The sequence below is a fragment of the Grammomys surdaster genome, unplaced genomic scaffold (genome assembly GCF_004785775.1).
Source record: "Grammomys surdaster isolate TR1022 unplaced genomic scaffold, NIH_TR_1.0 197, whole genome shotgun sequence".
Lineage (NCBI taxonomy): Eukaryota > Metazoa > Chordata > Mammalia > Rodentia > Muridae > Grammomys > Grammomys surdaster.
Window position 1 is genome coordinate 1,013 of NW_021604642.1, and position 11,702 is coordinate 12,714.

Sequence of the window (11,702 nt, forward strand, 5' to 3'; positions counted from 1 at the left end):
TGTGTGTGTGTGTGTGTGTGTGTGTGTGTGTGTGTGTGTGTGTGTGTATGTGCATGTGTATATACATACACACACATACAGGCCAAACAAATAAACATAAAAAGTTATGATTCTTAATGATATTTTGCTATACCCATAGATCAGTGCCTAGCCCTATCATAAGAGAGGCTTCCTCCTGTCTCTCTTATGATGGGAACAGGTGAAGAGACACCAAATTCAAGACCTCCTTCGGGTTCCCCCCCTTGGAGCTCAAGGAACCTCACAGGAGAGGGGAGGAAGAACTGTAGGAGCCTGAGGGGTGGTCAAGGATAATCAGAGAACACAGCCCACAGAATCAACTAAGTAGAGCTCATAGGGGCTCACAGAGACTGAACCAACAACCAGGCGGCCCATATGGGTCTGACCTAAGTCCTCTGTATGTTTATTATGGTTGTGTAACTTGGTATTCTTGTGAGACTCCAAACAGTGGGAATGGGAGTATCTCTCTTTCGCCCGTTCTTGGCTCCTGTTCTTCCTCCTACAGGGTTGCCTCATCCAGCCTTGATATGAGGGTTTGTGCCTAGTCTTACTGTATCTTGTTATGCCATAGTCAGTTGATATTCCTGCTCTTTTCTGAAGAGAAACAGAGAGGCAAATCTGGGGAAGACAGGACAGGGGACACAGGACTGGGAGGAGTGGAGTGAGGAGAAACTGTGGTCTGGATATACTGTATGAGGAGGAAAAATACACACACACAACACACACAAACAAGATTTTGTTTGTTTTTTCCGGACAGGGTTTCTCTGTGTAATAAAGCCCTTGGCTATCCTGAACGTGCTCTATAGACAATGTTGGTCCACCACACAAACAACATAAAACGAAGAGACTATTTCATGGAATGGGTGAAGAGCCATTTACCTTACTATGATCCCTCTCATTTTCACTCATTTTCAGGCAACTAAGGTTTTTTGTTTTGTGTAGTTAATTATCCTCCTGTGAAAAAGTATTAGGCTCAAATATCTGACATTTTGGAAAGTTATTAAAATTTTGTGATTCCCTAAGAGTTTAGATCATGTCCTCCCATCCAGAGAGCATACAAATTTATGTATTTTATATTATTCTTAATTTATGACTTCACTTTAGCCACAGTCTCAGATATATAGTTTGTTCTTGACAGTTTACTTACTACTCTAGATCGGTTCCCAGTTTCACAGCTATGTCTTCATATTCCTGTCTGCTTTTAGCAATGAGCTCAAGACATCCTAGACAAGTGAGCTGAGAAGCTGCAACTCGAGAAGCAAGAGTCTCTCCTAGAAGGGAAAAAGATAGTAATCGCACATCTTAGAACTAAGTCACATAATCATCATTGTTTATTGCATTTAAGTATCCACACATTACAGATGGAGAAGATGGTGCCAAGTATTCAGGTCTGAGTAAGTCCCATTTTCTATCATCCTGTCTTAATCACTTCTACTACATACAAGTTCACCTTTAAGCATCCCACTCTTGACCCAAAAGAAAATTTTTAATGAATAAAGAAGAGTGAAGATTTTATCAGTCACTAACCTGGCATAGTTACCATGGGTGTTCCTGCCCAGAGAACATCCATCCCTGTGGTGTGCCCATTACACAAAGGAGTATCCAGGCAGACGTCAGCCAGCTGACCTCTCCTGACATGCTCCTCTTTAGGAGCCACAGGTGAGAAAATGATGCGGTTCTGGGGAAGGCCCATATTTTGTGCATATTGTTGAATATTGGGTTCTCCTACTGCAGGAAAACGCAACAGCCAAAGCACGCTATTAGGCACACGTTTCAGAATCTTAAAAAAAAAAAGAAAGAAAAGAAAAAGGAAAATGAGAAGATTAATAGTACATCTGCCTTTCCCAAAATTATTCTACTTTACTTTATTCTTTCCACTGAAAAGTATACTTGGGGTCTTGAGATATATTCCTATTGGGAGAGCTTGGCCAGCACTCAAAAAGTCCTGTGTTTAATTCCTAACATCACATGATCTGGAATTGTGGCACGCACCTATAATCCTGGCAGAGCTGAATCAGGAGGCTTCTATATTCAAGGAGACCCTGTCTCAAACAAGGAAAGAAACCTGCTTGGGACATAAGTCTTTCCTTCAAAGAGATGAATTAAATTATTCGAGTTTTTCCTTTTCTCTTAGCTGTCCCCAGAGTGTTTGAAGACAGAGAAAAGAATATTAGAAGACAAAAGCCAACTTACTAGCAGGTACAATCTGAAGCAACTATATGTGGCAGGAACTAATACTGGCAGTGGTCTTTATTAAAGATGGGAATTTGGGGTGTCTTTGTTTGCTTTGTTAATTTGCATGTTGAAAAATCTTTTAAAAATTCCATGTGTGTGTGAAGAGAGAATTTTCACCCTCCATTTTTCACCCCTCCCATTTTTGCTGACTCCCCCTACCTTCACGTATATTGTTACTGCTTTTGTATTTACAATCCACTGACTTTAACTGGGATTGCTTGCATAAGAATGGAGAAGTAATATACTGGGGCCTTGGTAAATTACCACCACAGAAAATGATTCTCCATCTCCCAGTAACAACTGTTGCCAATAGTTCCTAAGGGAGGGGTGGGACTGTGTAAGCTTCTCCCATATTTTTATTTTTAAGGAACAGGGTCTCATTAAGTTTTCCAGGCTGGCCACAAACTCAAGGACTCAAGCAATTCTTCTATCTCAACTCTCAGCATCAATACTGTAAGTCCAGTTCCACCAATGTCCTTTTCTGTCTTTCGTAGGTAACCAAGTAAACATGCAATCATATTGACTCCTCTTCCTGAAGACCTGGGTTTAATGCCAAGTACCCACATGGCAGTTTACAGTGTCTGTAATTCCTGTTCCAGAGATCTGACACCCTCACACGACATACATGTAGGCAAAACATCAATACACATAAAATTAAAAAAATATATTTTTTAAAAAAGTTGTTGACGTCTGGACAGAAACATTTTAAATTAAAAAAAAAATGCTTTATAGCATGAAATTTTAAAAATCACAAAACTGGAGCCAGGTGTGATGATGCAAATACCCTATAGCAAGTCCTAGGACAGCCAGGACTATGTAGAAAGAGCCTGTCTTTAAAAATGAAAAGAAACACAACAAAAGACTGGGGACAGGGGCTGGAGACATGGCTCAGTGGTTAAAAGCACTGGCTGCTCTTCCAGAGGTCCTGACTTCTATTCTCAGCAACCACATGGTGGCTCACAACCATCTGTCATGGGATTTGGTGCCCTCTTCTGGTGTGTCTGAGGACAGCAACAGTGTGCTCACATACATAAGATAAATAAATAAATCTTTAAAAGAGGACTGGGAACAAAGCTCACTGGCACAAAGCTTGTCTACTGTGTATCACACACCCTGAGCTTGATCCCCCAACACTGTGGGGAAATAAGACAGCATTAGAAGGTGAAATACAATAAACTGGCTGTGGACATAGCTCAGTTGGTACAGTGACTTGCCTGGCATACAAGGAATCCTGGATTAATTCCCAGCACTTGAGAGTTAGAGGTAGAGTGACTACAAGCTCAAAGTTACCCTCTGCTATGCACAAGGCCAGCCTGGGATACATGGGACCTCATCTCAAAAACAACAGTACAAATAACATACAGACTGAGTTGGTTGTATTTATGTATGCATTTAAGAGTACACATGAATAAGCACAACACACATATACGCACCACCAACAACAACAACTACAACAACTACTACTACAAGAATAAAAGCAACAACAGCTAAAGAAAAAGCCATGAATTTGAAAGAGAAAGAGGAATATGCATGAGAGTTTGGGGGAGAAATAGTATTATTTATAATGTCAAAAATAAACTATTTAAAACTGAAAAATTCGCAACTCTTGAAGATTAGAAATGAGTACAACAGTACATAAACAAAATGGGGGTGGGAACCTTCAGCAAGATAGCCCATATAGATAATCTTTACTATCAGTGGGCATTAACAAATCTACACATACTCACATTTGCCCACATCTGCAGGGTAGAAGGGTCAATTTTATATAACTGATTAAAGTTACAGTACACAATGGCATCTTCTGGTAGCCCATACTGGGAACGGGTGGTTACAATAATGGTACGGGGAACTTCCTCTCCAGTTGCAGCCTTATTATTGATCTAGAATAATGAGAAGAACATGATGATTAAATTTAGAGTTAACACAGGCTAAGAGAGTTGTAGATGTAGTTTAGCTGGTATAGGGCTTGCCAAGCATGCAAAAGACCCTGGTTTTGATTCAAGTACTGCATAAAACAAGGCATGGTGGTATACTCATCTATAACTCTAGCACTCAGGACATAGATGTAGGAGGAACAAAGATCAAGGTTTGAAGCTAGCCTGGGCTATATGAGAACCCCACTCAACAGAAGCCTTTACAAAAAGGGACAAGCTAAGGGATGGGGCTATATCTATATAGCAGAGTACTTATCTAGAATGCCTAAGGTCCTGGGCTTGACCCAATACATACATACATACACACACACACACACTTTACTCTCTTCTGAACCAACACCACACACACACACACACACACACACACACACACACACATTTTTCTTTCTTTTCTGAACCAACACCACACACATACACACACACACACACACACTCCCTCTCCCCCCTCCCTCCTCTCTGCTTCTCTTCCTCTCTCCTCTCTGCCCCCTCACAGTGGTATATCACTATGCAAGGCTTGGTCTTTTTTGTTTAAGACAGGGTCTCATGTCGCTTTCGGTGTCCTGGAACTTGGTATATAGTCCAGTGTGGCCTCCAATTTAAAGGCAGGTAGGTTTCTTATGACTTTGATGCTAGCCTGGTCTAACATTTTATTTAGATGGACGGATGGATGTAAAAAGGCTATTATCATTAGTTTGATTTAGGAGAAACTTACTGCCTTAAAAAAATTCTTTCTTTAGTCAAGATACTGAAAGGGCAGGAGAGCTGCCAAGCTTTAGAAGCCTGGGCTAAATAGCCAGATCCTGTCTCACAACAAACAAAACAAACAAAACACAAGGGCTGGTGATGGTAGCCTTTAATCCCAGCACTTGGGAGGCAGAGGTAGGCAGACATAGAGTTCATAGAGTTCCAGGACAGCCAGGGCTGCCCAAGAAAAACTTTATCTTTAAAAAAAAAAAAAAAAAAAAAAAAACAGAAATAATTAAAAGCCGAAAACCAAGAGTAAGCTTTGACTTTTTACTGTTCATGGATAAAATGGCCTTCTCCAAATCACACTCACTCTCCGAGACAAGTCTCAATTACTCCCCTAAGACTCTCCTCACACTGAGGGGCAACTTCAACTATAGTCTATTTGCAAATCCCATACTTTTGTCTTACACTGTCACATGAGTATGGACATCTCAGTAAAATTGCTAACACCTTAGAGGTCTAAGATTCCTACCCTTTTCCACTCTTATTGATAGAGCTATATCTATTTACCTAATCAAGAATATAATCTATACTCATGGAATATATACTATAGTACAGTGGTTAAGACATGAGCTCTGGCCAGGCAGTGGTGGCGCACGCCTGTAATCCCAGCACTTGGGAGGCAGAGGCAGGCGGATTTCTGAGTTCGAGGCCAGCCTGGTCTACAGAGTGAGTTCCAGGACAGCCAGGGCTACACAGAGAAACCCTGTCTCGAAAAAAACAAAAAAAAAAAAACAAAAAGACATGAGCTCTAATGTCATTCCATCTGCTGAAAGATACAAATACAAGGAATAACACTGCACTGTGCTGAATATAATGTGCCCCCAATCCTACAAAAGCACAGCAAGCAGGTACCAATGAGTATGGAAAAAGAGACTAGAGATTAATACAGAAACTGGTGACTTTAAGATCTGAAGAAAAGGCTGTGTAGGATTTTGCCACGGAATGGGTGAGCTTACAGAAGCAAAAACCATATGGTGCCTAAAGAGAGTAATGGCATAGACAGGCAAAAACAAAGTATTAGCACAGTAGGTGCTCAATAAGGAACCTGATGGCTGAAGCCAGATGACTTTTAAAACGAGTCATAGCTACGAAAGAGCCAGTTCCCAATAATCTTCTCTCTTAGGCTGTAAGGCTTATAGAAAAAGATGTGTGTATGTGATTCATAATTACAGCTTTTTTACCTGTGTAGTAGCCAGTCCATTGCTAATACTAAATCCATTAATTGTTATCTGAATCTGTCCTCTGTTAATCATTTCAATTACTGCTTCTGCAATCGTATTCATGGGAATAACAGGCATATTAAGAGCTGTGTTACTGCTTTCTGCATTGTCACCTCCATCAGGACATTTCATCTGAAAAAAAAAAAAAGACAAAAGTGCACTGTAAGAAAAAAAAAATCACAAATTCAGTTTGTTTCACTGACAAATGCTCACTAGGTTCTGACCTTGACAATCTTCACATCAGGTAGACTGTCGAGAAATGCTTTGAGATCGATGCCATTCAGAACTATCCGATTGTCATAAATGTGCCCATTGGATTTAAAATCGATGACTGCTTTTTTCTAATGGAAAAAGAAATCAGATATCCCTTTTAGTAAAGCTGCATATGGACAACAACAAAGGGAGAAACAAACAGTTCTCTGGATTTCCTCGTACTATTGTTTTCTACTTACCTTCAGGTGAGGGAACATATTAGCATGATCACCAATAAAGAAAGTATGGGGCATATATGCCAGTTTCTCAGAATACTGCTCTGCAACTTCAGCTGGGGAAGTTTCCTGATCAGTGATGATGTAATCCATGAACAATGCACCACTAGTCCCAGGGTAGCCCAGCCACATAGCCTTTAAAAAAAAAAAAAAAACAGACCAAAAACTAACAACTTTTATCCATCTGTAAACCTACCAACTTACTGCAGATATAGCAACCATCTCCCAAATAAGCTTTTCAAAAGAGGCTCTCCATCAAAAGGCTTCCAAATCATATATGTAAATAAATAAGACAGGCTGGTTTCATTAGCCAAGAGCAATCTAGCAGCCTTTCCAAGTAACTTTGTTGTTAAGGTGTTCTTCAAATGTGTTAGACAGAGGAGCTGTTACTATAAAACCATGGAATGCCTGTCTCCAATGACATTTTACTGGTAGACACTATGTCTACACTCAAAAATCTATCATCGTCCATCCCAAGAACACTCTTTTAAAATCAAAAATGTCTATTTTGTTTGAGAGCAGTTAGCCAGATGGAGAAAAACCAAAAACTATTATCTTTTTAGTCCAATAGATATTGTGAGTGACTCTTCCTTTACCTGAATAGGAGCTGGCCTGAGAGCAAAGAGCTCATTTCGAGCACCCTTGGTATACCCATTCATATTCACAAGGATGTGAATTCCATCTTGGTGGATGCGGTCAGCTGCTTTTCCATTGCACGGAATCTATGGAATAGATAGCAAGAACGATGTAGAATCTTAGATTAATTCCATTTTTTTTAAGGAATGAAATTAAACAGAATTTTAGAGACCTAGATGAAAACAAGATGGGAAAGCTAGGGATAGTGGTTCACTCTTGTGTCTCAGTACTTGGGAGGTAGAAGCAGGAAGATCAGAAGTTGAACACCAGCCTTGGCTACAAGAGACCTGTCTCAAACAAGCAAACAAAAAAGGAGATGATGTGTAAAGATGCCTTGTCATGCAGGAACAAATGGCTGTCCAATTTATTAAAATGCCTGACAACTGCACCCAGGCCTTGCATACAAATAATGGAGCATACAGTGAGCACTCTAGCTGATGATAAATACATCCCCCCTTTTCCGTCAAAAGAAAAAAATCGCAAAATGGTAGATCTGATCATCCTTGTGTTGTGAACTTAAAAAGAAAAAAATCAGAAAATGTTAAGGAAGCAAATGGTTTGTATCTTTGTAAGTACTTTAAACATGGCATATCTTTTGTTTATCAATATTCATTCTGTACTATAGCCATTGTTTCTGTAGTTTCATTAAAGTGTTTCCTTGGTGTTAGCTTTTCTGAGGAGAAAAAAAAAAAGATGAAAACCATGTCAATGAACTAAGTTAATGGAGGCAACATAAGAGTTCAGGACCACTATAATATCAAAGCACTAAAGAGATAGAAAATACCAACTACAAAAGAGAGAGAGAGAGAGAGAGAGAGAGAGAGAGAGAGAGAGAGAGAGAAAATAAAATCTATCTAAATTGAATGGCTTAGTAACAGAGTTCCAGAAAGGAGCTAGTATTCAAAAGCACATTATTACAAGCCTGGAAGGCAAGCATTATGAGTCTGCATCAGCCAGAGCTAAATACTTGGACTCTGTCTCAATAAATAGACAGAGAGATAAAAAATAACTAGAAGTTTGACATAATATAGTCTCAATGGGAAATGTTATAAAAGGAGGATTATAGCAGACTCAGTAAGAGTGCTTGCTATGTAAGCAAGATGACCTGAGTGTGGATTCCAGTATCCATATTAAAAAAAAAAAAAGGCAGATTTGGCCAGCCACACATATGCACCTCAAACCTCAGGTCTGTGGAGGTTGGAGACAGGAGAATGCAGAGTTTACTAGCTTCCAGCCTAGCCCCAGGTTCACCGAAAGACCCAGTCTTAAGAAAATAAGGCTCAATCAAGAATAGTACAGCAAGATCTCCAGGTGACTGAGCATGCCTGAACTTATTTTTGAGGCAGGGTATCTAGCCCAGGCAGACCTTGAACTCTCTGTAGCCAAGAATGACCTTGAACCCTGATCCTATAGTCTCTGCCTCAACCTCAAAAATGTTGAGATTATAAGTATAAGCCATACCATCCAGTTTATGCAGTACTACAAATCAAATCCAAGGTTTTGTGTATAACAGGAAAGCACTATACTACATTAACTACATCCCCAATCCAATGGCTTATATTTATACATGTGTGTTTACATGTAAATATATGCATACTTATGCATATTCATGTCTAAAGGTATCATTTCTTTACTGGTCACCCATGTGAATAATAGGATCTACCGGAAAAGTCTATGTATTTAGCAAATTTAATTCTCCCATAGGTTTAAACTTTAATTCATCATAAAATTTACAGAGCAAAGAATAGAGTCAAATACAGAAATAAAGACAACCAATCAGTAGGGCATGGTGGCACATGTACACAATCTCAGAATTGAATCTCAGGGCTGAAGCAAGAGGATCAACCACAAAAAGCCAACCTGGTCTACATTCTGAATTTCAGGCCAGAGAGGGCCTACATAGTAGGTCTCTGCCTCGACACTCCCCTTGCCACCCTACAAAAGAATAAAACAACACACACACACACACACACCTCAGAAATAGATAGGCTGGCTTTTTACTTTCTACTGCTGTGTGTGTGTGTGTGTGTGTGTGTGTGTGTGTGTGTTTAATGAGATGGGGGTGGGGCTCACATAGCCTAGGTTGGCCTTTAAAAGAAATTCTCATTTTCTTAGTACCACAAGATGTATTTTCTTTTTAAACTATCTATTTATTCTTCTTTTCTTTATTCAGTAGGTATTAAATAAAGAGTATTTTTCTGTCTTCAGTGCAGGTTCAATGTCCAGAACAGTTATACATCAAACACAATTATACCACATTCCCATTTCATGTGCAACTTCAGCAAAAGTCATGCCAATTGTAAATGTAAATGACCAAGGAAATAAAGGCAAACTGCCCATATACAGTAGTTCCTCCTTTTTAATACTCATCAGCAAAAACTACAAACTATCTTACACATGAGGCCCTTACTTGAACTCCCCATACCAAAAAAAAAAAAAACCCAAAAAACACCCCAGTTTGTATCCATAGTTTTTTTTTTAATTTGCTCAAAATTTTAAAATTAGAGAGTTAAAGGTACTTGCTGTACTTGAGGAGGACCTGCATTTGCTCCCAGCACCTATATTAAATCCAAGTTTGGGAGATCTGACACCTCTTTCTGGCCTCCTTGGGCATCTTCCCTCATATATGCATATATATGCATACACAAACATATTCTTAAATATAAAATCTTTTAGAAAAAAAATGGAAGGATCAGAGTTTTACCTGAGAAAGATCAATGAAATGATTGGCTTCCGCCATCACCTTCACTCGGAAGTTTGTTCCATCATCCGGGCTCAAGGCATAGCAGAATACCTGGAAGGCAGGAGGGAACAGTACTCAATAATCTTTGCTCCAACCTTCTCAAAAGGGTGAGCTTAAAGCTGAAGATGATGGTATAAAGATACCAAAAAAACTACTCTTACCTCAAACTTATCAGGATTATGCATGCCTGGAATAGACTGCATAAGGTGTGAAGTAGGGTGATTCCCAAAGTCAGAACTCACATAGCCTACACGCAATCGGCCATCACTGAGCTTCAAGTCTTTCGGATGTTCATACGGTGGTTTATGAAGGACATTAATCTACCAGCAGAATAACAATGTTCATTAGGAAAATCAAGTCATGTGTAAATTTTTATCTAAAAAATCTGGCTGGGCAGTGGTGGCGTACACCTTTAATCCCAGCACTTCGGAGGCGGAGGCAGGCAGATCTCTGATTTTGAGGCCAGCCTGGTCTACAGAGTGAGTTCCAGGACAGCCAGGGCTACACAGAGAAACCCTGTCTCAAAAAACCAAAAAACAAACAAGAAAAATCTGAAAGCCGGGACTGTTGATAAAGCTCAGTTGATAGCATGCTTTGTCTAGCACATATAAAAAAGCCCAGAACTACATAAAAACCAGGTATGTGGTGTCCATCTTTAATCCCAATCCTCAGGAGGCCGAGACACATGGATCTTTGAGTCTACACACTGGGTTACCAGCCATCCAGTGGGATGTAGTGAGACAAAACAAACAACAAAATAATAAACAGACATGTTGGTGCACCCCTGGGAGCCTGTAATTGTGAGGTGGAAACATAAAGGATCTGAAGTTCTAAGTGACCCTCAGCTACATAGAGTTTAAAGCCAACCTAAAATACATGAAACCTATGTTGGAAAAAAGTAAAATAAATGAAGGCACAAATCTAAAATTGGAGCTGGAGAGATGGCTCATCAGTTAAGAGCACTGACTGCTCTTCCAGAGGTCCTGAGTTCAATTCCCAGCAACCACATGTGGGCTCAGAACCATCTGTAATGGGATCTGATGCCCTTTTCTGGCCTATAGATGTATATGCAGCATAGCACTCATAAATAAACTTAAAAATATCATATACACCCACATCTATGAAAAAAAATTTGGACAGCAAACATCATTTAATTCATGTGGCCTGTTTGATGTCACCAGCAGTTTAGGTCAGCAGTTATGTGACAGGTGCACAGTGTATATGCTTCATGCATGACCTGTACTGAGACCTATGAAACAGCCTGAACAGATCTCAAACTTCTAGGAATGAAGAAATGTGAATGGAGCCGGGCGGTGGTGGCGCATGCCTTTAATCCCAGCACTTGGGAGGCAGAGGCAGGCAGTTTTCTAAGTTCGAGGCCAGCCTGGTCTACAGAGTGAGTTCCAGGACAGCCAGGGCTATACAGAGAAGCCCTGTCTCGAAAAACAAAAAAACAAAAAAACAAAAACAAAAAAAAAACAAAAACAAAACAACAAAAAAAAGAAATGTGAATGGAGTATGATAAACCTTAGTATTTTAGGATATTCTGTGGAGAAACATTTTTCGGGAAAAAAAAAGAAGGAAGGAGGGAGAGAGAGGGGAGAGAAAGAAGGGGAGGAAAGGAGGGAAGAGAAGGGGAAGAAAAAGAAAGGGAGAGGGAAGGAGGGGGGAGGGAGGG

General features: G+C 39.9%; 1 protein-coding gene across 3 annotated transcripts in view; it reads right to left on the reverse strand.

Moving 5' to 3' along the window:
• Positions 1-953: 953 nt before the first annotated feature.
• The window catches only part of Ogt (O-linked N-acetylglucosamine (GlcNAc) transferase), a 37,431-nt gene continuing 26,682 nt past the window's right edge, over positions 954-11,702 (reverse strand). For 2 of the 3 annotated variants that reach the window (XM_028769982.1, XM_028769981.1), the window contains exons 14-22: positions 10,186-10,344; positions 9,986-10,075; positions 7,242-7,367; positions 6,610-6,780; positions 6,382-6,498; positions 6,119-6,289; positions 3,981-4,133; positions 1,546-1,798; positions 1,165-1,289 (exon numbers count right to left, since the gene is read on the reverse strand). In XM_028769982.1, the coding sequence (XP_028625815.1) occupies positions 1,165-1,289; positions 1,546-1,798; positions 3,981-4,133; positions 6,119-6,289; positions 6,382-6,498; positions 6,610-6,780; positions 7,242-7,367; positions 9,986-10,075; positions 10,186-10,344 (1,365 nt within the window). Of the gene's footprint in view, positions 973-1,164; positions 1,290-1,545; positions 1,799-3,980; positions 4,134-6,118; positions 6,290-6,381; positions 6,499-6,609; positions 6,781-7,241; positions 7,368-9,985; positions 10,076-10,185; positions 10,345-11,702 lie in introns of those variants that run through there. The other variant, XM_028769980.1, reaches the window with a different exon arrangement.